Genomic DNA, 27,860 nt, shown 5'->3' with positions numbered 1-27,860 from the left:
CGCTCAGGTCATGATCCCAGGACCCTGGGATCGAGCCCCGCATCAGGCCCTCTGCTCAGCAGGGAGCCTGCTTCCTCCTCTCTCTCTGCCTGCCTCTCTGCCTACTTGTGATCTCTGTCTGTCAAATAAATAAATAAATAAATAAATAAAATAAAATTGGCTTAAAGTTAATTAATGTTGAATTTGGGTAGTAGAAACATGGAATACATTATTTTGTTTCCACAAAGAGGAACTGAAAATTGTCTATAAAGGACAATTTAAAAAACCACCACCAACAAATACCAGCTCCAGCTTATTGCATCAAACTTAGATGTTCCTCAATTTTAAAAAAAAATCTGTGCGGAGCTCGAAGTTGTTAATCTTAACATCTACAATTAAGGAAAACAAGTTTCACAGGATGCAAAAAAAAAAAAAAAATCAGTCCATATCACAGTTGCCCACTCTATACAAATACTGAAAATGTATATTGCTTGCATAGCTTCAAATTGCCAGGCCAACAAATAAACCAATTCATTGCGGTTCTACATTAAGATGAAAGATGAAAAATATCTTCATTATCAGCCTATTAACAAATAGATATTTGAGCTCTTTCATTCAATAGAATTGTTTGACACACACACACACATATTTATAGTGAATGAAAGAGCTCAGATACATATTAATATTTAAAATGCCCATTGTAAAAGTACTTGTTAATTCAAAGCAACAATTTTTCAAACGCACTGCAATTTCAAACTTACAGAAGCACAGGGTTTCTATTTAGAGAGTTTACCAAATGTTTACAATATGCCAGACACTGTCCTGGAGTTTTATTCACTTACCCCACAAGGTAGGCATTATTATCCACTCCATACAGATGAGGATACTGAGGTTATAAGAGGTTAAACGACCTCTTAAACTCAGTTCTGTCCTAATTCTATACTACTCTCACTATAGAGGCAGGAAATTTAGACAAGTCCCTTAACCCCTTTACGCCACACATGATGAAGGAACAGAAATCCAAGATCCTTCTAAAACTATAATTTAATGAAACCAAATCACCAAATCGTAATAGCGGCAATCCCTCCCTTTTCCCAAACCCTACCTCAACCTCACATGCAACTTTTTAACGCTGAAGGAATAAGAACCCAACACTCGCAACAGGATGTCTCTTATACCTTGGCTGTGGCCTTGATATCCGTGAGATTTACAAACCACTGCTTGCTGGCGCGAATAACCACTGGTTTCTTAGTCCTCCAGTCATAGGGATAGCTGTGTACCAACTTCTCCTCCTTCAACAAATGCTTTGAAGCCTGAAGCATCTTTATAACTTGAAAAAAATCAGTAACAATTTACATTAGATATAATTAAAAAGGACTATGAAAATTCTCCTAATTCCCAGGAGTACTAAACCTGGACCAGTAAGTGCCAGTCGTAAGCTAACAAGTATAATCTAGGAATTTCCTGGCAAAAAAAGAAGAGACTATAAAACCTTACTGAGACTCAAAATTAAGTCATTTCTGTGCTTTTCATTGCAAAGGAAAGATAAATAGGATAATATCTAAAATTCCACATTTGAAATTCATAGTTATAGTCTTTCATACCACGAATCTTAAAATGGTCTCCAAAAAATCCAGAAGAAACCAGCTATAGTGGACTGAATTTTATCCTCCCAACAGATGTCTTAACCCCTAGCACTTGTGAACGTGACCATATTGGAAACAGGGTCTTTGCAGAGGTAATCAAATTAAGGTGAGGTCATACTGGTTTCGAGTAGGCCCTAAATTCAATAACTAGTGGCCTAATAAGAGAGGAGGATACACAGAGACACACAAGAGTAAAGGACATGTGACAATGGGGGCAAAGATTAGTGATACAGCTATAAAGCAAGGAATGCCAAGGATTACCAGAAGCCACCAGAAGCTAGGAAGAGACAAGGAAATATTTTTCCACTGAACATTCAGAGGGAGCATGGACCTGGCAAAACACTGATTTCAGACTTGTAGCCCCTAGAACCTTGAGAGTAAATTTCTGTTGTTTCAAGCTATTAAATATATGGTAATTGGTAACAGTAGTCCGAGGCAAGTAATATACCATGCTTAATTAGCCTTAGTCTTAGTGTGGGCAAAGAAAAGTCTTCACGGTACCTGGTCCTTGGATCCATAATTATAAAAAGTCAGAGAGCCAAGACAAGGCTGGAGGACCCCTACGATCGTAAGACATAAACAATGCTAACATGGGCTTAGTGATTTACAAGGGTTACAAAACAGTAGTGTCTGATACACAGTCAACATCTAGCCTCAAGCTTGATTTTATCCTTCCACAAAACTAACACTGCTGTATCCCTAAAATAATATCACTCGGTGTTGACTGTCCTGCTTTGCTTAACCACAGAGAGCAACTTCAAAGCAAAAGATGACAAAGTCCTAAATTCTGTTTTAGACCATGTGGCAAAATAAAATAGAACTTTAGATTTTTGTTCTAATGAAACTGTACGATAGAAAGAACAGCCAGCATAGGCTGCTGCTGGCTCCTTTTCAGAAAATATGTATTTATGATAACAACATACATGACACTCACCCACATCTGTTCCCTCTTCAAGGACAGCCTTGTTTTGAAGTTCAGGGCCTGCAACATCTGTGAAAACTCCATCTTCATCCACTAAACAATCCTACAAAGGGTTATTTTCAACAATTAAAGTACCAAAAATTTTATCTTATGACAATCCCCAGCAAAACAATATATATAAAACATCTCAGTATTGTCTTTCACTACACTGAAAATCTAGGTACTTCTTATGCAGTTAATAAAAATCTATGGATTTATACATTTATATCACAAAAGGCAAAAGGTCTTATTAAAGCATATACCACAAGTTTATTTATTTTATTTTTTAATTTTTTAAAGATTTTATTTGTCGAGAGAGAGAGAAAGAACAAGCACAGGGATAGCAGGCAGAGGAAGAAGCAGGCTCCCCACTGAGTGAGGACCCCCCCCCGACGCAGGACTTGATTCTAGGACCTTGGAATCATGATCTGAGCCAAAGGCAGACACCTAACCCACTGGGCAACCCAGCCATTCCATACCACAAATTTAATAAAGAAGTAAAACCCTCAATAAAACATTAGCAAACTGAACCTAACAATACATTAAAAAAATTAGAAACCACAATCACCTGAGATTTAGTCCCTGATGCAAGTGTGGCGCAATATTTACAAAACAATCATTGTGATATGTCATATCAAAAAGAGTAAGGATGGGGCACCTGGGTGGCTCAGTGAGTTAAGCCTCTGTTGGGGCGCCTGGGTGGTTCAGTGGGTTAAGCCTCTGCCTTCAGCTCAGGTCATGATTCCAGGGTCCTAGGATCGAGCCCCGCATCGGGCTCTCTGCTCAGCGGGGAACCTGCTTCCCCCTCTCTCTCTGCCTGCCTCTCTGCCTACTTGTGATCTCTCTCTCTCTGTCAAATAAATAAAATCTTAAAAAAAAAAAAGCCTCTGCTTTCAGCTCAGGTCATGATCTCAGGGTCCTGGGATCAAGCCCCACATCAGGCTCTCTGCTCAGCAGGGAGCCTGCTTCCTCCTTTCTCTCTCTCTCTGCCTACTTGTGATCTCTCTGTCAAATATATAAATAAAATCTTTAAAAAAAAAAAAAGAGAGAGAAAGGATAAAAAAAATGTTCATTTCAACAGATGCAGATAAAGTATTTGACAAAGTACAACATCCATTCATGACAGAAAAAAAACCCCACTCCCTGCAAAGTAGGTTTAGAGGAATATATCTCAATAAAGTTCTTCTATCAAAAACCCAGAGCCAACATCATACTCAATAGGGAACAACTAAGAACTTTCCCCCTAAGGTCAGGACAAGACAAGGATGTCCACTCTCACCACTTTTACCCGAAGTCCTATTTTCAGCAATTAGACAGCATAAAGAAATAAAAGGCATCCACACTGGTAAGAAATAGAACTCTCATTATTTGCAGATGACATGATATTATATATTAAAAAAAAAAAAATCCTGGGGCGCCTGGTGGCTCAGTAGGTTAAAGCCTCTGCGTTCGGCTCGGGTCGTGATCCCAGGGTCCTGGGATCGAGCCCCAAATCAGGCCCTCTGCTCCGCAGGGAGCCTGCTTCCTCCTCTCTCTCTGCCTGTGATCTCCGTTTGTCAAAAAAAAAATCCTTAAAGACTCCACCAAGAAACTACTGGAACTGATAAATGAGTTCAGTAAAGTCACAGGATACAAAGTGAATGTACAAAAATCTGCTGCATGCCTATATACTAAAAATGAAGCAGCAGAAAGTGAAATTAAGAAAACAATCCTATTTACAATTATACCCAAAACAATATACTATCTAGGAATAAACTTAACCAAAGAGGTAAAAGACCTGTACTCTGAAAACTATAAAACACTGATGAAAGAAATTCAATATGACATAAAGAAATGGAAAGACATTCTATGCTCATGGGTTGGAAGAACAAATATTGTTAAAAATGTCTATACTACTCAAAGCAATCTACAGATTTAATGCAATCTCTATCAAAATATCAACAGCATCTTTCACAGAATTAGAATAAACAATATTAAAATTTGTATGGAACCATAAAAGACCTCAAACAGCCAAAGCAATCTTGGAAAAGAAAAACAAGACCTAAATATAAGACCTAAAACCACAATACTCTTTGAGGAGAGCACAGGCAATAATGTCTCTTGACTCTGGCCGTAGCAACATTTTTCTAGATATGTCTCCCAAAACGAAAGCAAAAACAAACTACTGGGACTATATTAAAATAAGTTTCCGCATATCGAATCAACAAGACTAAAGGGCAAACTACGGAATGGGTGCAAAGGATATATCTCATAGAAGGTTAGTATCTAAAATACATAAAGGGGGCACCTGGGTGGCTCAGTGGGTTAAAGCCTCTGCCTTCAGCTCAAGTCATGATCTCAGGTTCCTGGGATCGAGCCCCGCATCAGGCTCTCTGCTTGGCAGGAAGTCTGCTTCCCCCCCTCTCTCTCTGCCTGCCTCTCTGCCTACTTGAGACCTCTCTCTCTGTGTCAAATAAATAAATAAAATCTTTAAAAAATAAATAAATAAATAAAATACATAAAGAACTTACAAAACTCAACAACACACGAATTCAAAGAGATAAGTGCACCCCATGTTTACTGCAGCATTATTTACAATAGCCAAACTATGGAAGCAGCCCAAATGCCCATCAATCGATGAATGGATAAAGAGGATGTAGTGTACACACACACACACACACACACACCCCACGGGAGTATTATTCAGCCATAAGAAAGAATGCAATCTTGTCATCTGCAACAACTTGGATGGAGCTGGAAAATGCCGTGTTCAATGAAGTTAGTCAGTCAGAGAAAGACAAATACCCTATGAGCTCACTCATGTGTCTTTGTATTTTGAGGGGTAAATACCCAGTAGTGTGATTACCAGAATATAAGGTAGATCTATTTTTAACATTTTGAATACACTTATCATGAGGAAAAATAAAATAAATTTTGAAAAAGTAAAATATACTAAAAATATCTTTAACTCAGTCTTTATTAATTTCTAGGTCTATGGCAATGTACATACATCATGCTGACTTTGGGATGCATCCTTAACTAAATGGGAAAATTTCATAATTGGCATGTATAACATAAATTTAGAAATGTCTATTTAGGGGTGACTGGGTGGCTCAGTCGGTTATGACTGTGGCTCGGTCATGATCTCAGGGTCCTGGGATGGAGCCCTGCATCGGGCTCTCTGCTCAGCAGGGAGCCTGCTTCTCCCTCCCTCTCCCTGCTGCTCTGCCTACTGGTGATATCTCTCTCTCTCTCTCTCTCTCTCTGTCAAATAAATAAATAAATAAATCTTTTAAAAAAAAATGTCTGTTTACTTTAAAAAATAAAAACCAAACTGTTCTTTTCAATTAATAAACCTATTTGCCATTTTTCAGGAACTAAAAGTAATTTGTCTATATGAATTAGTATTTTGAAAGAAAAAAACTGTCCCGCTTAATATGTATTTTTCAATTCTAACTTTGTGCTGACTGTGTTGGGAGAATCTTTCTCAACTAGTATGAATTAATAAGGCATTAGAGGACTGAACAAACAAATACTTCACAACTTAATTGTAACAAAAATGATGGCTTATCACCCAGAAATAAAGATGCTAGTTAGGACTTACCACCTTAATTCTACAGAAGCAGTATTTAAAAAGGAAAACAAGAGGCAAAGTACCGGGCGCCTGGGTGGCTCAGTGGGTTAAGCCGCTGCCTTCGGCTCAGGTCATGATCTCAGGGTCCTGGGATCGAGTCCCGCATCGGGCTCTCTGCTCAGCAGGGAGCCTGCTTCCTCCCCTCTCTCTCTCTCTGCCTGCCTCTCTGCCTACTTGTGATCTCTCTCTGTCAAATAAATAAATAAAATATTTTAAAAAAAAAAAAAAAAAAGAGGCAAAGTACCGTGGGCAGGCTGTGCTGAGAAGCCACACTGTAATCTTCCATACCGTGAGCTGGGGCTGTGTGAACCAAGCCTGTTCCTTTGGTCATGGTCACATGATTTGCAGGTAAAAGAGGAGAGTCTTTATCGGGAATTAAAGGATGAGCACAAGTACCAGTTTCCAAATCTACACCTGTGGGGAAAGAAAACCATAATGAAGACTTACTTTACATGACAACCTGCTCCCTCTTCAACAGGAGCAACAGAACAGGAAGTGAAAGGTGCAGGATCTGGAAGGAGTCGGGGCTCAACCCTCCAGGTCCCCTTTTACTTGTACTGGGACCTTTCGGAATCTGTAATACGTGGATAACTACAATTCCTCCCTCAGAGGCTTGCCATGGAGATAAATGGAGGTAAAGCATTTTAGTATGTTGGGCCCTTAGCACAATACCTGCCACACAGTAAATGATTTAAAATATTAGCAACTGTTGTAACAGATAACTCCAATGGGCCCAAGAAGATTTCTCTAATTTCTCTAAATTATATATGGCTTTTGGAACATAAGGACAAAGAAGTTGTAGATCAAGAGATCAATGACCAGTAGGTTCTAACACTATCTCTGTGGGACCTCTTTGTTGTTGTTTTTCATGTTACCCTAAAAGGTAAGAGATAATAAATAATATCTAACGGTCACTAGGTACCCGGGGTACACTGGACTCAACATAAATTCTTACTTCATCTTCATAATATCACAAAACACCTAAGATTATATGCATTTACAAATCAGAAAACAAGAAAATGTAGGCAATTTGCCTGAGGTTACATGGCTAATAAATGACTGAAATCAACTTCCAGGGCAAGTATGACTCGAATGTTCCATCTAACTCCAGCGCCTCTAATCATGTATCATGCCCATCATCAGTTTTTCTACACCACTATAATGTTTCCCACCTTTACTACTTCTTGACTTGGGTTCTATAAATTTCTGTCACATATTGTAAAAATAACATAAATAAATAAGTCTCCAAACTTCAAAAAGATTACCTGGCTCTACCTATACATTTACCAACATGCACTAAGTACGTGTATTATCATATCTACTCTTCTTCAATAATTAAAGAAATGCCAATGGCCCCTTTACTCCTAAGATCTTCCCCACAAATCATCCTTCATTTTCCCAAACTAAATAATATTAACTTAAAAAAAAAATCTGTCCTCATAGAGGAATGCCTCCACTTTTATAATCCTCTTTTCAAGCTGTAGAGCAATAAAAAGTAACCCATTCAATATCACTAGAACAACAAAAATCTTGTAACTTTGACATTTCATAGATAACTCTGTTGCTGATTTCATTTTGGTTAAAATAGCACAGTGAATAAAAGGCTTGAGAAAAACTAACAATCCCTTTTAACTGATAACAGGGAACTCCCTTTTCTGAAAAAAATCACAAGCTCTTCTCGCTGGTGACTTGGATGACTTGGCACTTTATTTCTTCTATTTCAAATACCTGAGTTACTAGGAAAAAACTTGAATACTTCAGGATGCATTTTTTCCAAGATAATCCATAATGCTATTAAAGAAGAAAACTGTCAACACTGATTTTTAGAGATATCTACTGTTTAGATTTCACTGATTACTTTCTCTAAATTAGATTCATAGTAAGGCCAGTCCCCATGACCCTATGTTGTACTTTTCATGGATTTTCAGTTTGGAAATTAAAGGGTCAGGGTGAAGTAAATTTCATGTATTAACTGTCCTTTATCCCTATACTTAATGTATCTACCACTTAATACCTTCCCTCAACTCCCAACAAAGATCTCTTAATGATAGGGACGCCTGTATGGCTCAGTTGGTTTAGCGTCTGCCTTCAGCTCAGGTCATGATCCCAGGGTCCTAGGATTGAGTTCCACATCGGGCTCCTTGCTCAGCAGGGAGCCTGCTTCTCCCTCTGCCTGCTGCTCCCCTCTGCTTGTGCACTCTCTCTCTCTGATAAATGAATAAAAAAAATCTCAAAAAAAAAAAAAAAAAAAAAAGAACTCTGAGCAATCAATAAAAAATGATTTGTATCTTTCTAGAAAGACAAATCTATTCTACACAAATTATTCCACTTTAGCTGTTCAAAATTCCTACTGCTTAACAAGTAATAAGCTAACTGTCACCAATTTATTTTGCTACATATGAGAAGTGTATCTACTCCTCTGAAATGCAGTGGCTCAAAATGGCAACCTAATGATGATTCTCTGACAGTAATAATCTGAAACAATTACGCAATTCAGAAAGGTGATCTTAAAATTTTACCTGAGCACTCTCAAAAACCTTGTGAGAATGCCAATCAGCTTCTACATCAACATCTAACTTGTCAATGAAGTCTGTAACTTCTGCGCTTGAAAAAGGGGTAGGAGGGGGTTTGGAATAAAGAATATACCAGATCCTCTAAACTACTTATTGTACCAATAAGGACCAAATAGTATTAAATATCAAACATTTTGTAGCTTCTTTCCTGTTTTTGACATAAAACCCTTTTTATATTTGTTAAGATTACTTAACCTTCTAACTGGCTTGTATCTGAAATGATATATTTAGAGGGCTTCTCAATTTAGCTAGGCAATCCTTCCATTTTGGGGTGTGTCTACTTTTTCTACTCATGTGTTTTTTTAAAATATATTTATTTATTTTAGAGAAAGAGAGAGAGCACACGCAAAAAGAGGAGAGGCAGAAGAAGAGAGAATCTCAAGCAGAATCTGAGCTGAATGTGCAGCTTGACTCAGGGCTCGATCTCATACCCCTGAGATCCAGACACGAGCCGAAACCAAGAGCTGGACACTTAACCAACTGAGCCACCCAGGTGCCCTGTGATTTTTTTTTTTTTAAGTAAAAAACTCAAGAAATTCAAAGATGTATGATCCCTAAAGATCAAAGGTGATTTTAAATTTCCCTAGATTTTAATAATTACACTTCAAAACCAGTCAATACTTTAGAAGTCCCAAATTACAGACTAAGGATTCTTCTGATAGAAGTGTATCTTTAGAATAATTCTCAGAATTTACTAAGTTTCCTCATTAAAATCATATACCAATGGGGCGCCTGGGTGGCTCAGTGGGTTAACCCTCTGCCTTCGGCTCAGGTCATGATCTCAGAGTCCTGTAATCAAGTCCCGTATCAGGCGCTCTGCTCAGTGGAGAGCCTATTTTCCTTCCTCTCTCTCTGCCTGCCTCTCTGTCTACTTGTGATCTATGTCTGTCAAATAAATAAATAAAATATTTTTATAAATAAATAAATAAATAAAATCATATACCAAAAAATATATATTTATTTCCTTGTACTTTTTATTAAATCAGATAAAGGTTTTTAGTGATTTAATTTTGAATAAAATTTTAAAAGGATATTTGTACATTCTATATTGTTCAAACGACATTTACCTAATTTTAATAGGGTATTTGCCAAAAATATTGTTGTGCTTCTGTCAGTGTTCATATTTTCTATATTCCTATCATGTTTAATATATATTTTCCTTTACTATAATCAATGTAAAATATATTCTAGAAAGGTAGAGGCCATATCTGTTTTGATTCACAATGCAAAATATTCAGCAAAGTAGTAAACTCAAATCAAATGGATATACTGATAATTGTGATGGTCAGAGTATCTGTACACCTTTACCTGAAAATGTTGAAATAACCTCAAATGTTGTTTCCAAAGCAGAAGCAACAGCTGTTACTTTATCTGCAGCAAGTATGTACAGATCTCCAGATTTGGAACATTTCACAACAGCATACCTAAAATAAAATTTTACGAGAAAATTACTAATAATGAAAAAAGAAAGGCCACAGATAATATTTTTAAATGTTTTACATCATTTTGGAAAAACAAATTGCATGATCAAAAAAGCACTACTTTCAAAAAACTTCATCTGTTACATTTGTTTCATTTTTCTTTTCTTTTAAAGATTTTTATTTTGAAAGAGTAAGCAAGACAGCACAAGCCTGGATAGGGCGATGGTGGGAGACGAGGGAGAAACAGACTCCCCACTGAGCAGGGGAACCAATGTGGGGCTCGATCCTAGGACTCTGGGATTGTGACCTGAACTGAAGGCAGATGCTTATGTGACTGAGCCACCCAGTTGCCCCATATTTGTTTCGCTTTTCAAAAAAGCTGGAAATGATGTCTTCAATGGAATCATTTCTTTTTTTTTTTTAAAGATTTTATTTATTCATTTGACAGAGAGAAAGAGAGATCACAAGTAGGCAGAGAGGCAGGCAGAGAGAGAAGAGGAAGCAGGCTCCCCACTGAGCAGAGAGCCCGATGCGGGCTCGATCCCAGGACCCTGAGATCATGACCTGAGCTGAAGGCAGAGGCTTTAACCCACTGAGCCACCCAGGCACCCCTTCAATCGAATCATTTAAAGCTTAGAAAAATCTATGAACATCACAACTAAATTATAACTCACTAAATTTTAAGAGAACGATGACATGAAATAAATCCAAAATAATGCTATGGTATGTGCTATGGTGAGTGCTGTGAAGTGTGTAAACCTGGCAATTCACAGACCTGTACCCCTGGGGATAAAAATATATTATATGTTGGGGCACCTGGGTGGCTCAGTGGGTTAAGCCTCTGCCTTCAGCTCGGGTCACGGTCTCAGGGTCCTGGATCGAGCCCCATATCGGGCTCTCTGCTCAGCAGGGAGCCTGCTTCCCCCTCTCCCTCTGCCTGCCTCTCTGTCTACTTTGTGATCTTTCTCTCTCTCTCAAATAAATAAATAAAATCTTAAAATATATATATATATATATGTTTATTTTAAAAAAATTTTAAATTAAAAAAAAAGAATACAGTGATACACTTACTTTGCGTCTGGCATATAACAAACAGCTTGATTGGCTGGAATTGTCCAAGGCTGAGTGGTCCAGATTAAAAAACTAACAGGAGATGAACCATCTGTGAAAATAAAATTGCAAATACGTTAGCAAATGTTACAATTCTATAACTTTAGCAAACACAAGCAACAATAAATCTTACCTATGAGAGACACCAACTGGGGAGAAGGTTTCAGGAGAGGGAATTTTACATATATTGCACGACTGACATGCTCAGGATTATACTCAAGTTCAGCTTCAGCTAACGCAGTCCTAAGGTTCAAGAATATTAGACATAAATATTTGAGGGACTCACAAAAGTCTCCACTTTAACTACTAAAAACACATACATACCTTGATGAGGGAGACCAAAACACAGGTTTGTAAGATCGATAAATCAAGCCCTATAAAAGACAAATATATTATATGAAAGTTGGAATTTTATAACACATAATTTAACATATTCAAAGGAAAAAGAATACTTCATTACCTTCTCATACATTTGGTAGAAAAGTCTCAACTGTTTGGCCTCATATTTTCTATCAAATGTGTAGTAGCAATTATTCCAATCTGCCATTATTCCCCAACGAATAAATGCTGATCTCTGTTTCTTAATTGCTGCTTCAGCAAATGATCTAGCTAAAAAAAAAAAAAAAATTAAGAGAGAAAAGTATTTGAAAATCAATAAATTCAAACTCTTAAACATGGTTTAGTATGTAGGTCTCTAAAGAGGTATTGTACACAGCGTGCATACCATAAAATGTATTTTTTTTAAGATTTTATTTATGAACTTGACAGACAGAGATCACAAGTAGGCAGAGAGAGAGGGGAAAGCAGGCTCCCTGCCAAGCAGAGAGCCCAATGCAGGGCTCGATCCCAGGACCCTGGGATCATGACCTGAGCTGAAGGCAGAGGCTTTAACCCACTGAGCCACCCAGGCGCCCCCATAAAATGTATTTAATAGGAAAATTATTTTGAAAGTTAAAGGTGATCAGAAGATAACTAAAATTCTAAAATTAATTAGAATTTCAAAAATACTTTCCAGACTTTATATAACAACCTTATAATTAGAAAAAAATAAACTGGAAAAATTATTCTTATATTTCTTAATTTAAGATAAGAGAATGATTCTTATTTCATTACACACAGAAAAAGTAATCAGTACATCTAGCTTAAGCCAATACTAAGACATTCTACAGTGAAGTAAAAAATCTTCACAATAACATCTAAGTATATAATAGTTTTAGAACACAAAATTCCTCCATTACCCAATCTACTGAAGAATCAAGTAAGATTAATTTAAAAAATATATATATGTATTTTAGAATTGACTTTTCGTCTAGCACTCAAAATAGGACAACAAGTTCCAGCCAGGAAAGTAAGTAAAAACAAGGAACTGAAAAATGGACTTGGAAATATTCCCAAATCTATCCTTCAGTCTCTGAACCTAAGTTCTCACAAAAAAAGTCAATTAAACAGGATCTGAATTTGCTATGATAAAACCTGGTTTCTAATAAATCCCATTATAGCCAAAAAAACAAAAACAAAAAAACAACAGAAACTCTCTTTGATTTAGACGTGGCTTTTCCAAGGAACCAGCATTTAAGAATAATCATTTCAAAACAGAAACAGAGATTATTTACTATTTACCCTTCTCTCTAATTTCCACAGCTGAAAGATTCTGAGCTTTTCCTCCAAGTTCTGATAATACTTTTATTTCAATGGGTAAGCCGTGACAATCCCAGCCCGGAACATAATGTATTTTGGAACCTCTCATCATATGGTACCGATTGGCTATATCCTTCAAAATCTGCAAAGATAAGATGATAATCATCATTCGTACATAAAGCATGTGACCTAGTTATATTCCTTTAAAAAAAATGTTTTATTTAAATTCAATTTAGTTAACATATAGTGTGCTATTAGTTTCAGGGGTAGAATTGAGTGATTCATCAGTTGCCTAGAAGCCCAGTGCTCATTACTCGTTACATCACGTGCCCTCCTTACTGCCCCTCGCCCAGTTACCCCCATCCCCCACCCCTCTCCCCTCCAGCAACCCTCAGCTTGTTTCTTATAATTAAGAGTCTCTTATGGTTTGCCTTATAGTCCTTTATATCATTGTAAAACACTGAGAAAGCCCAATTCTAAAAGGATTTCTATAAACAAAGTAGCTTATTAACTCAAGTTCTACATATATATAAAAGTAACACATATTTGAAGTTTTAAAATGCCATTAACTCCAGAAAACAAATCAAATAAAAGATTTCAAAGTGAAAAACATTATGCCCAAAATTAAGAATTTGTTTGTGGGGGCGCCTGGGTGGCTCAGTGGGTTAAAGCCTCTGCCTTCGGCTCAGGTCATGATCTCAGTGTCCTAGGATCGAGTCCCGCATCGGGCTCTCTGCTCAGCAGGGAGCCTGCTTCCTCCTCTCCCTCTCTCTGCCTGCCTCTCTGCCTACTTATAAAATAAATAAAATATTTTTTAAAAAAAAGAATTTGTTTGTGGGTTGGAATATGCAGAAAAGCAGCCTATACTGCCTTTCTAAGAAACAATTTTGACCTCCTAAAAACCAGAGTAAAAATGTCAGTTATAAATTTGCTTTACTTATTAAAAACATTATTAACATGAATAACCTGAGTTATATACAGTTAAGAAATAGTATAAAATCAATGCAGAATTTCTAATGTCCTTAAAGTATAGAATATCATAGTTAACTCTTATCATTGACAAAATTGTTACTAAAACACTAGACCTCTTCACTAGGTATAGTTCTATAACTGATTTCCCTTCTTAGTTTATTTTAGAGACTTGATTTATTTAATCAGGTCCCACTAAGGACATCCAGTGTGGGCTACCAATGTTAAGTTAAGCCCACCTGCTCTAATCCTGCCAGGCACCCCTTTAAGCAAAAGCTGAATGAAAAGCCTAGACTTTCACCTTTGCAAATTTGTCACAGGACACCCTCAGCCCTCCTCCCTGGCCAGGATGGTGTCCCAATAAATAAATAAATAAATAAATAAATAAAATCAAGTATCAAGTGGGGACTACATCCCGGTGGGTGGCAATGAGACCCCATCTCCAGTCTCAGTGGAGATCCTGTAGGCAGCCTGGACTTCCATCTCCACCCAGCAGCAATGAGGACCCCTGCCTGTTTCCCCTCGGGTGCTCAGAGGAGGCTTGGTGTAGAGTTGCGATGTTCACCACTGCCCAGTGGTAACAAGGCCACCTCCTCCTCCCCTGATTTCAGAAGAGGCCATGCAGAGCAGTAACATGACACACTAGCACTTCTAGCTGGGGAGTAACAGAGGAGATTTAGGGGGAAGGAGCTATCCCGCTGAGCAGTAAGAAGGAGCCTCCCCTACCCACCTTAGTATTAGAAGAGGTGGAGCGGGAAATGTGGACTTCTGCCCCCACCTGGCAGTAGCCAGACAGTGACCCCCTTCTTCTGCTGGAGAGGTGTCAGTGAGTAAAAGCTACTAAAACAGAATGCTTAAAGAAGATCCAGACACCCAAACAATACAAAAATGTATTTTAAGGTTCCAATAAAAAATTCACTCATCATACCCACACTAAAGATTTGAATCTGAATGAAAAAAAGAAAGTCCGTAGATAGCAACACTGAGATGACAGAGACGTTAGAATAACCTGAAAAAGATTCTAAAGCAACTATGATAAAAGTGGTTAAGCAAGCACTGTGAACACACTTGAAAAATATGAAAAAATAAAGTCTCAAAGAATTTGTAGGAAGAGAAAAAGTAAATGGTATATTTTAAATAGTGAAGAGGTACAACTGAAATATCAAATATAAATTTTAGAAGTGAAAATAACTGTAAAAGTGAAGCAGTAACTGAGACAGAAATTCAGTGGATGGGCTCGCCTGCAGAATGGAGGGGACAGACAGAACCACTCAACTTCACGACTTAATGATAAGTACTACGTCTAAAAAGCAAAGACGAGAAAAGACAGGAAAAAACTGAAAATCAGGGAGTTGTGGGACTGTCACAAAAGATCTAACACTGGTGTTACTGCTACCCTGAAAGGGTAACAAAAAAGTAAGGGCCAAAAACTCTGCAAACTGGCTGGAGCCATAAACCTACAAAAAGTCAAGAAGCTGAATGATGTCCAACATGAAATATCCAAAGAAATCCACACCAAGAGACATCATCATTCAACTTTTGAAAATGTAAATGTCTTAAAGACATCAGAGGTTGGGGCAACTGGCTAACTCAGCCAGAAGAGCATGAGATTCTTGATCTTGGGAGCATGAGTTCTGGCCTCATACGTGGTGCAGAGATTACTTAAACAAGGCTTTAAAAAAAAAAAAAAAAAAAAGAGGAAAAAAAATCCTACATGCAGCAAAAATATACTTGAAGGATAAAAGGAAACTCAAGACATTATCAGATGAAAGAAAGCAAGGATGATTTTTGACCAGCAGACCTACTCTAAGGAAAGGCTACAGGAAATTCTCTAAACAGAAAGAAAACAAGAAAGGAATGTGGAAATATCAAGAAGGAAGAAAGAACATGGTAAACAGAGATACGTGGGTAAATACCACAAACTTTCTATTTACTCGAATCTTCAACTTATGTTTCACAGCAGAAAAAATAACTATCAAACACTGTCTTACCAAAACAGAAACGTGTGTGAGGAAATATGTAAGACGAGTCATGAAGGCAGGCGGGTGAAGGGACAGAAAGACAAACTTCTAACCAACCCATGGGCCAATGAGGGATTCTCAAGAGAAATCTCAAAATACAATGAACTGAATACAAATGTAAACTAAATGCAACATATCAAAATTTGTGCAACACAAGCTACAGAGTGCTAACAAAAATGTAAATAAATATATATATATAAAAATAAACAGCAATAAAATGCATATGTTAGGAAAGACAAAAAGTCTGCTCAAAAACATAAAATCTTACCTCAAGAAACTACAAAAAGAACAAGTGAACACAAAGCAAGCAGAAGCAAAGAAATAACAAAAGCAGAATTTGATGAAATTAAAAGCAGAAAAGAAAAGAGAAAATTCAATGAACCAGAGTCTGACCTTGGGCGTGACAGTGCAATGAACTACATGGTCACACTTCCCAGTAAAACTGGGGAAATAATTTTAAAACCCAACCTGTAAAACTCCTGGAAATGGCCCTAACAGTGTACAGCAGATGAAGAAACATGTACATGAGAAAAAATCTATAAAAATTTGGTAAGAAAAGTGAGAGTCTGTGGCATGTGAACCGAGATCATTCCCTCCCTCCAGCCTGCCAGCTCCGAGAGGCAGACAATCAACTCGGACTAGTGCTGCCAAGAACACAGGCTCCCTCTTGCTCCAGCTCCCAGCTCAGGGGCTGTCTTCCTCGGGAAAGACAAGCATTTATGTCAGTATTTATGACCCTGCCTTGGCCACCTGCTCCTGAAGCCAAGTTCCAGGCAAGCGCAGTCAAGAGGTAAGGGACGCCCTGCCTCCACTCGGCTCCCACTCATGGAAGAGAAACTCTGCCTTGGCTTCAAGTCTGCTGGGAATACTGAGGCTCTGATCTCACTTGTCCAGACTCGTACACAGTGGTTCCACAACGAAAGGCAGGTCAAGATCACAGACTGACTCTCTTACAAGTGTTCAACTCTGAAAGTAGGGGGATCTCTCACAGAGAAGTATACAGTTGTCCACACTCTCGGCTACAGAACCCTGGCTGGGAGATCTTCTCTGACGGGAGGAATAGGCTGTAAAGCAAGTAACTCCTAATTCCTTCCCAGCAACAGAGCATAGAGAAATTCAGGCCTGAGGGGTCTGTATAAAGCAACGGAGGCTATGGGAAAGGCAGTTGGAAGAAGGTTCACGGATCCAAGATGACACAGTTGGCTAGTTTGCAGGAGAAAACCAGAAGAGGCCGCTGGGAGGAGCCCTCCTGATCAGATGAGCGTCAAACACGGACACGAGGACCAAGCTCGCGGAAGGATCCCAAATTTGATGGATTAGACTACAGGACAGTTTATGCCCCAGAGTGTTGAGGAAAACAATAGAGAAAACAGGTGGTAATTTGCAGACAAAACTCCTGTTTTCCTCTGAGAATTTCCAATTGTTTTCTCTATTGCTTTTAATAAAAAGCCAGGATGGAGAAGGGGATCCAAGAGGTAATTATTCAGATTTATTACAATATATTAGCTAAAATGCCCAGTTTCCAACAACAACAAAAAAACACCTACAAGACATGTAAGAAAATATTTCTCATCACCAGCATCCACTGCTGTACACATGCACGAGGCTCACCTCTGCAGCTACACAAACACATGCCAACAACCAAGGCTCCCACGGCTCGCTGTCCCCACAGGCCCGGATCCAACCCTAACTCCCACCCCTCACCAGCATGGCTGTGAGCACCTGCAGCTACCCCAGGAGTCCCATAAATGCATGCTGACAGCCAAGGCCACCAAAATTGCTTATAGGTCTGGATCTGCCCGATTCCCTTCACTGACCTGTGTGCTGTCAGCCCCAACTCCCGTGACCAACCTCTATCACCATGCATATGCATGTGGCTAGCCACAGCAGTTACAGTTCTAGACACCAACAGCCAAGGCCCCTGAACTGACTATTTGCCTAAAGATGGTCCTGGACACTGCTCCTGGCTCTGACTGTCATTACTGCCTATGTCTGCAGCTGGCCCCTATCACCATATCGGGACCTGCAGCCAGCCCCCGAAACCAAGCATAGGCATATCATTGTCTTAGGCCACTGCTACCACCTGCCCTGATCTCTGGCCAATGGATCTGAAGCACAGTTGAGTTCCCCAACAGCCCGTACTCCCACAGCAAACCCTCCACAGATCTCCCGGATGATCATACTGCTGTTGATGTGGATCCGAACTCTCTAAGTAGACAAGATACTACACCGGCCCCATCACTAATCCAGGATGGGCGCACACCTTCACACACTGCACCCTGTACCACAGCACACTCCAGCATGTTCCCATGTCAAATATCTTTCCATAAACTTTGGAAGAGGTGATTGCTTCTTCAAATGCATAGTCATCTACATAAGGCTACATGAAACACAAAGAATCAAGGAAACACGACACTGTCAGAAGAACTAAAGTAAACTTCTAGTGAAACGCACATAAACATACACAAAAAGGAAGATCCACAAAGTGCCTGACAAACAATTCAAAATAACTGTCCTAAAGATGCTCCAAGAGCAACAAGAGATCAGACATACACAATTTAGCAGAATCAGAAAAATAACACAAGAGCAAAATGAAAAGTTCAATCCAGAGACAGAAAAGAATAAAGAACCAACAATATGTTTTGGAGCTGGAGAATACAGTGACTAAACTGATGAATTCAACAGAGAGTTTCAGCAGCCCACATGGCCCATCAGAAGAAAGAATCGGCGAAATCAAAGATCATTTGAAATTATCCAGTTAAAGGTATAAAAGATACAAGAATGAAAAGGAATTAAAAAAGCAGTCAGAACTAATTTGAAACCATTAAAAAAAAAATCTATGCTTTATGAGAATCTATTCTTTATGAGAATCTATGCTTTATGAGAAAGGGAAACAGAATCAGAAAGTTTATTTACAGAAACTGTAGGGGCTGCGCCTCAGTGCCTCCATCAGCTGAGCGGCTGTCTTCGGCTATGGTTATGATCCCAGAGTTCTGGGACCGAGCCCCACGTTGGTGGGGAGCCTGCTTCTGCCTCTGACTCTGCTCCCCTGCTCCCGTTCTCTCTCTCCTTACCTCAAATAAATAAATAAAATCTTAAAAAAAAAAAAAAAAAAAAAAAAGAAAAAGAAAAGAAAAAAGAAACTATAGCTGAGAACTTCCTAAAACTGGGGAGCTATTTGGATATTCAAGTTTACTAAGCTCATAATTCCCAAACAAATGCAACACAGAGATCTTCTTAAAGATACACTATAATAAAACTGTCAAAAATCAAAGACAAAAAACCTTGAAAGCTGCAAGAGAAAAAATCTTGTCAATTACAAGACCCCCCCCCCACCCTTTGAGGCTATCAAATTTCTCCTCAGAATCCTTGCAGGCCAGGATAGAATGACACATTCAAAATGAGGCAAATAAACTTCCAACCAAGAATACTTCACCTGGCAAAGCCCTCCTTGAGAAATGAAAGAGAGATAAAGACTTTCCTAAACAGACAAATGCTGAGGGAATTCATCATCACTAAACCTACAGAACAAAAAATTCCAAAAGGAGCTCTTCAAACTGAAATGAATGGATGCGATTTACCACCAGGAAAATACACACACAAAAAATTAAGGTAAGTATATAGTCAAATTGAAAATATCCCAATAGTATAATATGTTGGTGCATTTATGCCATACTCTAATATAAAGATCAAAGCACAGGGGCATGTGGGTGGCTCAGTCAGTTAAGCATCCAGCTCTTGATTTCCGCTTGGGTCATGATCTCAGGGTCGTGGGATCAAGTTCTGCATCAGGCTCAGCCCTGAGTGTGCAGCTTGCCTAGGATTCTCTCTCTCCCTCTCCTTCTGCCCCTCCCCACACCTCCCTACACCCCTCCTCCAAAACACGTTCTTTCTCCCTCTTAAAAAAAAAAAAAAAAAAAAAGGCCCAAAGGACTTCGGTATTAAAAGAGTATTAAAGATTGTATTTAAGATAACTATAGCTACAATAACTTGTTAGTATATCACAATATACAAAGATATAAATTGTGACATCAAAACATACAAACATAAAACAAAATGTGTTAGAAGTAGTAAAAGGGTAGAATTTTTGTATGTGAGTAAAGTTAAGCTGTTGTTAGCTTAGAAGACTGTTATATATATATATATATATATATTTTTTTTTTTTTTTAAAGATTTTTATTTATTTGACAGATCACAAGTAGGCAGAGAGGCAGGCAGAGAGAGAGAGGAGGAAGCAGGCTCCCCACTGAGCAGAGAGCCCGATTTGGGGCTTGATCCCAGGACCCTGGGATCATGACCTGAGCCAAACGAAGGCAGAGGCTTTATTTAGCCCACTGAGCCACCCAGGTACCCCAGAAGACTGTTACATTTTATGTAAGCCTCATGGTAATTATGAGGGAAACAAAGGCAAGAGAAATGACGCTTGAGTTAAATCTCCTGGGGCACGTGGGTGGCTCAGTCCTTAAACATCTGACTTTGGCTCAGGTCATGATCTCAGGATCCTGAGATCAAGACCTTCATCTGGCTCTGCGCTCAGTGAGAAATCTCTCTCTCTCCCTCTCCCTCTGCCCCTCCCTTGAGTCCCCTGACTCATGTTTTTCTCTTATAAATAAAAACTTGACATCAATCAACAAATCTCCTTACAGCTTACAGCCCACTAATATGTGAATCATCCTTCCTCAGGAAGCTCATGGCTGCCTTAGTGCCCTAATCTCTATGTTGTATTAAAGACTAAAAGTAACCTTAAGAGCAGCTAGACCTTCAAGGTCTGAAAGCCCTTCCAATATTCCAAGCAAGCCCTTCCTTGCTTCCAAATTCCTTACAGACTTACACTTATCCCTAACCCCTACTAATTAAAAAGTATATAATCAGTTACTCCTCACAACCCCAGGGAAGCCTTTTCTGCCCATTAGTTCTGTCCCTGTGCTATAAAAAAGTCACCTTTTTGAACAAAAAATGTCTCAAGAATTTTTTCTTAGTCATTCTCTTATGAACCCCAAAAGTTCCAAATTTTTTCAGTAATCACAAAGGAGAAACCTTCACTAAATGTATAAAAGATATAGAGAAGGTAGTCAAGGAATACCACTGTGAAAAAAATCATCAGTTCGCAAAGGTAGACAGAAAGAAAGGAACACACAGAAAACAGCAAGTTGGCATTAATAAATCTTGCCCAATAACTACTGTAAATGTAAATGGATCACATCACCGATCAATAGAAGCTGAATGGCTGAAAACACAAGACCCAACTGCACTGCCTCTAAGAGACTCACGTAAGATTTAAGGACAGGGAGGGATCAGGTGAAAGGGTGGAAAAAGAGATCCACACAGATGGAAACCCAAAGAGAAAGACATAGCTGTAGTTATCTTAGACCAAACAGATTCTGAGTCAAAAATTCTAACAGGAGACATAGTCACCATAATGATAAAGGGGTCAATTCCTCAGGAGGAGGATATAAGAGGATGTAACAGTCTTAGAAATATATGCATCCAACATCAAGAGCACCTGAATATATTAAATAACTACTAATAGATCTGAAGAGAAAAACACACAAGAAGACAGACAAGTAATAGTGGAGGACTTCAATAGCCCATTTTCAACAATGAAAGGTCAGTCAGACAGACAGAAAATCAGTAAGGACACATTGGACTTGAACTATACTTTAGACCAAATGGACCTAACAGGCATATACGGAATACTTCATTCTACAGCAGCAGAACACTCATGCTTCTCAAGTGCACAGGGGCTACCCATCACCCAGGATGGAGCATATATTAGGCTACAAAACAAGCCTTAACAATGTGGAAAGATTAGGAACACAAAAGTATCTTTTCATACCAAGTGGTTTAAAAAAAAGCAAGAAAACAATAGGAAGAAAACTGGAAAATTCACAAATATGTGGAAAATAACATATTTCTGAAAAAAAAATGGGTCAAATAAGAGATTAAAAAAAATATATCGAGGGACGCCTGGGTGGCTCAGTTGGTTAAGCAGCTGCCTTCGGCTCAGGTCATGATCCCAGCGTCCTGGGATCGAGTCCCACATCGGGCTCCTTGCTCCGCAGGGAGCCTGCTTCTCTCTCTGCCTCTAGCCTGCCATTCTGTCTGCCTGTGCTTGCTCTCTCTCTCTCTCTGATAAAAAAAAAAAAAAAAAAAAAAAAAAAAAAAAAAAAAAAAAAATTAAACTTATAAAAAAAAAAAAATATATATCGAAACAAACAAATATGGAAACACAATATACCAAGACCTTAGGGGATGTAACAAAAGCAGTTCTGGGAGGGAAGTTTATAGCAATAAACACCTGCATTAAAAAGCAAGAAAGATCCCAGACTAACTAATGTTATACCTCAAGAACTAGAAAAGAACAAACTAAAACCAAAGTTGGCAGAGAGAAGTAAGTTAGCAAACATTAGAACAGAAATAAATGAAATAGAGAATAGGAAAAAAACAAAACTGTGGATTTTTTTGAAAAGATAAAATTGACAAACTTTTAGCTAGACTTACAAGAAGAGAAAGAACTCAAATAAATAAAATTAGAAACCAAAGAGGAGGTATTACAACCCATATACGAAAAATACAAAGAACCATAAGAGACTACTATGAAAAATTATGTGCCAAGAAAAGGGGATAACCCGTGTAGGCGGGCCTCCCGGGACTGAATCATGAAAAAAATGGAAAATCTGAATAGATCAGTAACAAGTAAGGAGATGGAATCCCAACAAAGAAAAGTCCAAGACCATATGGCTTCAGTCGTTCCACCAAACATTTATAAAAGAATGAGTGACAACCCTTTTCAAACTCATCCAAAAAAATGAGGAGGTGAGAATACTCCCAAACTCATTCTATCAGGCCAGCATTATCTTGGTACCAAGGTCTGATGAGGACATGACAAGGAAACTATAGTCCAAAATCCCTAATGAATAAAGATTAAAAGTTCTCAACAAAATGCTATCAAACCAAATTCAACAGTACCTTAAAAGGAAACCACATCATAAGCAAATGGGATTTATCCCTGGTATTCAAGAACAGATCAACATACACAAAAACATTGAAACACTAAGTTAATGGAAGATAAGATAGAAATCATATCATCATCTCAAGAAAAGCAGAAAAAGCATCTGACAAAATGCAACATCCTTCCGTGATAAAAGTGCTCAAGAAAGGGGGTATAAAACCAATGTACCTCAACATAGTAAAGACTATGTATGATATGCCCACAGATACCATCATACTCAATAGTGAAAAGTTGTAAGCTTTTCCTCTAAGATCATGAAGAATACAAGGGTGACCACTCTCACCACTCCTATTCAACATAGTACTGAAGGTCCTGCGAGAGCAAATAGGCAAGAAAAAGAAATAAAAGCCATCCAAGTTAAAAGAAGCAGTAAAATTATGTTTACAGATGTTAACTGTGGTATTCATTTAGCGATACATACATATATCAAATCATCACGTTATACCTTAAACTAATACAATGTTATACATCACTTATGTCCCAACAAAATGGGAGGGGGCTAAAATTAGTTCTCTCAAAAAATCGCATACTGGTGCTATTTATTATCTACCCCACATAACTGATGGTATCTGCTAGTACTCTCAAAACTCAGCTTAAAGATCACTTTCTCGGGGAGACCTTCTTTGATACTGAAGTCAAAAAGTTACTCTAAAATTTACCTAGAAAAGCAAAGAAACCGACATTGCTAAAGCAATTTTGAAAATAAAATGGGAAGAATGAGACTACCCAACTTCAAGACTTATTCTGTAGTTACAGTCACCAAAACTGTGGTATTAGCAGGGCAGACACATAGATCAATGGAACAGCACAGAGAATCCAGAAGCAGAGCCACACATATCTGCCCAAATGATTTTTGACAGTAGTACAAAAGCAACTCATTAGGGAAAGCCTTTTCAACAAATGGTGCCAGACATCCACAGGGAAAAAAATAACCCTCAGTGTAAGTCTCATACCTTACGTAAAAGTGAACTCAAAATGTATCATGGATTTAAATATAAAATTTAAGTTTTAGAAAAAAATATAGGAGAAAATCTTTGGGTTTGAAGGCTTGGCAGAGTTCTTAGATATGACACTACAAGCATGATTCATAAAAAGAAACTCTGATAAACAGAACTTCATCAAAAGTAAGAACTTTTAGGGGTCCCTGGGTGGCTCAGTCGCTGGGCGTCTGCCTTTGGCTCAGGTCATGGTCCCAGGGTCCTGGGATCCAGCACCACATCGGGCTCCCTGCTCCACGGAAACCTGCTTCTCCCTCCCACTCCCCCTGCTTGTGTTCCTTTTTTTGTTGTCTCTCTCTCTCTCTGTGTCAAATACATAAATAAATAAAATCTTTTTTTAAAAAAAGATTTAAAAAATTTTTAGAGGCACATGGCTGGCTCAGTCAGAAAAGCATGTGACTTGATTTTGGGGTCATGAGTTTGAGCTCCACGCTGGGGGCAGAGATTATTTAAAAAAAAAAAAAAAAAAGTTAAGAACTTTTACTCTTCAACAAACCCTGTTAAGAGGATGAATGAAAGACCACAGACCAGAAGAAATAGTTGCAAATCACATATCTGACAAAGGTTTCACACCTAGCTACATACATAAAGAACCCTCAAAACACAACAGTAAAAAAACCCAAACAATCCAAGTAGAAAATGGACAAGGTCAAGAAGCCAGCAGACTGAGCCCAGTGAGGGCTGCTTTCTAGGTTCACATACCACCACAGCTTCTCGCTATAACCTCATAGGGCATAAGGGACACGAGGAAGCTCTCTGGGTCTCTTTGTAATGGCACTAATCTCACCAATAAGGCCTGGGCCCTCATGACTTAATCACCTCCCAAAGGCCCCCAACTCCAAGTACCATCACATTAGAGATTATTAGGCTTAAACATATAAATAAACATATAAATTTAAGGGTAGGGAAGAATAAATACTCCGTCTACAGCAACTACCTAACATTTATATATTTTACTTGTCTAATCAGGTCTTTCCTGATGAGTGCATAAGCTCTATAAAGACAAGACTCATCTATCTCTGTTTTGTTCCCTGCAATTCCCAGAGTCTAGAAAAATGCCTGGCACATTGTAGGTGCTCACTAATTATTTACTAAAATATTTAACTAGAGTAAAATAACAATAAGCTCAAAGCAAATACCAGAGATGTTATTTTTCACACAGCACTAAAACTATGCATTGGTGCTTTCTATTATGACATTCTAGTTTTACAGCGCCTGGGTGGCTCAGTTGGTTGAGTGTCTGACTCCTTCTCAGCTCAGGTCTTGATCTCAGGGTTGGGAGTTCAAGCCCCCTGTTAGGCTCCAAGCTGGTGAAGAACCTACTTAAACACATTAAGTTTTAACCATCAATGCAAATTTACTAATTGTCATAAAATTAGAATACATTCTTTTGCAAAGTGTACTTAAATAAAGATTCTTCCCTCAAGTCATAAATCAAATTACAATTACCTTATTTAAAGCATGTCCAACATGTGGGTCACCATTTGCATAAGGAGGTCCATCATGAAGACAAAATTCTGTTTTGGCTTTTCTTTCTCTTTGCCATGAATAAAGTTCTGAAAATCCACATTTCTGTTTAAAAAGAACCAAACATCAACCAAATTCATACTCCCTGAATCTTACCATAAGTAACAGCCAGCATTTGCTTATTTCTTATCCCATACCATTGTATTCAACTCTAAAACCCAATGGTGAGGAACTAAATGCACATCTGAGACCTCATTTTCTAAAACTTTTTAGTAGTTTCTCCATAGGCTTCAGATTGAAACCTACGTTCTTTATAAGGTAAACAGGGCCCAACAAGGGTTACTACCACCCATCTCTGGCCAGTCTCTGCAAACATCCCACCCTTCACTCCTCAGTCCAGCCAGGCTGAAGGACCTGCAGACCACACTCCAGCCCCCCCAAACCCCCGCAGACCCCCCACCACACGGACCCTCTATTCTTGCTCTCCTTTCGCCTCAACACTTGCTCCCTTCCAAATCCCAACAATACTCACTGAAGCCCTACTCCCCTTCTCACACCTACTGCGCACCCCTGGCCCAGTCATTTTGCCCTTATGGGCTTGTTCCCTTATTTGAAAAAAATGGTAGTAATAGACAATTCACTGAGCTGGTGTGAAAATTACACCAGAAAATATTGAAATTGTTACAGTTCCTAGCATATCCATGCTACTGAACACAACACTTTTAAAAAGCAGATGGCCAGGGGCACCTGGGTGGCTCAGTGGGTTAAAGCCTCTCCCTTCGGCTCAGGTCATGATCCTAGGGTCCTGGGATCAAGCCCCACATCTGGCTCTCTCCTCCACAGAGAGCCTGCTTCCTCCCCTCTCTCTCTGTCTGCCTCTCTGCCTAATTGTGATCTCTCTCTGTCAAATAAATAAAATCTTAAAAAAAAAAAAAAAAGCAGATGGCCAGGGACGCCTGGGGGGCTCAGACGGGTAAGCCACTGCCTTCGGCTCAGGTCATGATCCCAGCCTCCCGCGATCGGGGATCCTTCTTTGCTCGGCAGGGAGCCTGCTTCTCTCTCTCCGCCTGCCACTGCCTGCCTGTGCGTGCGCGCGTGCTCTCTGACAAATTAATCAATTAATTAATTAATTAAATCTTAAAAAGAAAAAAAAAGTAGCTGGCCAAAACAGGTTTATATAAAACACAGTCTAGAACTCTGCTAACTGCCCTACGAAGATTTAGGCTAAGCTAACGTACTTCACCAACGTATGCGGACTACCGGAGATCCTAAAGACTCGGGAACTACAGAAGCTAACGAGAGAATCTGCCCGAGAAAGTTGAGTCGAGGACCGCAGACAGATGCAGATTTCTGGAAGGCGGCTGGGAGGCAGTGAATGAAGTACAGCTACTCCCTACTCTGCAAACAAGCCCGAATTCCAACGAGGCGCCTACTGACACCCCAGGAGTAAGCTTCGGCTGTCCCACATCACCGAATTTGTATTTGTATCTGTCCATGTTAATTTGCTTTTCACACGCCGCTGGGAAAGTGTCCAAATTCAACTTTTGGGGGCCTAAAAAAAAAAATGGGACTTGTAGACAGTGCTGTGCTCCTAGGTGAGCATCCTCTTCAGGACGCGGCTCTGGAACCTCTGAGGGAGTCACCCTGAGGTTTCCGAGCAAGAAACCCTGGGCGGAGCAGGAAGATTTCCACTGGCCCCGGCCACGACGCCCTCGCCCCAAGGGGCCCAGGGCCGGCCGCCAGGTCCCACCCGCCGGGGGTGTGGTCGCCCGCAGCGGCGGCCGGCGAGGGCCCGTCTTCCCACCGCCCCCCACCCCCGGCCAGGTCGGGCCTCCCTGCCCACCTGCTGGATCTCCAGCTCCGTGTCGGGCTGCTGTTGGCCCAGCAGCTTCATGGGGAAGCTGGTCTGCGGCAGCAGCACCGTGTCCCGGTATCTGCCATTATTCGAGCTCTGCAGCTGGTTACTGGCCCCGGTGACGGACCGCACCGAAAGCCTCCCCGTCGTCCCTCGCCACCCCGGGCGACAACGAAGGCGGGGCGGCACCCATAAATTCCGGGCCGCGGCCAGAGCCGCGGCTCCCGGCCCGCGCGGGTGCAGCCCCCAACGCATGGCGGGCCAACCCCGGCCTCCCCGTGAGCGCCAGGTCCTCCGCGGGAGGTTCCCGCCGGGGATAAGGAAAACCGGGACCCCAGAGAGCCTCCACGAGTTCTGCCGAGTGCGCACGCGCCCGGCGCACGGAAGGGGCGGGAAGCAGGCCCTTCCCAGAGACCGCAAGAAGGCAGCCATCCCAGGTCTTGGAAGCAACCGGGGCGGGGCTGAGCTGACTCTGAGGGGCGGGGCAAGCTGTGGCTGGCCGGCCGGGGCTCAGATTTCAATCACAGAGCCCTGACTTTGTTTTTTTAATGTATTCAGTACATCCAGTATATATAATATATAGCAAATATTTAAGAA

General features: G+C 39.8%; 1 protein-coding gene across 1 annotated transcript in view; it reads right to left on the bottom strand.

The window, feature by feature from the left end:
* The window catches only part of IARS2 (isoleucyl-tRNA synthetase 2, mitochondrial), a 59,625-nt gene extending 31,988 nt beyond the window's left edge, over positions 1-27,637 (bottom strand). Inside the window, exons 1-11 of the mRNA XM_059146622.1 lie at positions 27,252-27,637; positions 25,391-25,513; positions 12,924-13,083; positions 11,764-11,912; positions 11,628-11,677; positions 11,437-11,546; positions 11,265-11,355; positions 10,081-10,196; positions 6,444-6,613; positions 2,560-2,650; positions 1,158-1,309 (exon numbers count right to left, since the gene is read on the bottom strand). Of these exons, the coding sequence (XP_059002605.1) occupies positions 1,158-1,309; positions 2,560-2,650; positions 6,444-6,613; positions 10,081-10,196; positions 11,265-11,355; positions 11,437-11,546; positions 11,628-11,677; positions 11,764-11,912; positions 12,924-13,083; positions 25,391-25,513; positions 27,252-27,518 (1,479 nt within the window). The 5' untranslated portion in view covers positions 27,519-27,637. The remainder of the gene's footprint in view (positions 1-1,157; positions 1,310-2,559; positions 2,651-6,443; positions 6,614-10,080; positions 10,197-11,264; positions 11,356-11,436; positions 11,547-11,627; positions 11,678-11,763; positions 11,913-12,923; positions 13,084-25,390; positions 25,514-27,251) is intronic.
* Between the last annotated feature and the right edge of the window lie 223 nt (positions 27,638-27,860).

This window comes from Mustela lutreola, chromosome 14 (assembly GCF_030435805.1).
Source record: "Mustela lutreola isolate mMusLut2 chromosome 14, mMusLut2.pri, whole genome shotgun sequence".
Classification (NCBI taxonomy): Eukaryota; Metazoa; Chordata; class Mammalia; order Carnivora; family Mustelidae; genus Mustela; species Mustela lutreola.
This window is presented reverse-complemented; position numbering and strand designations above follow the sequence as displayed.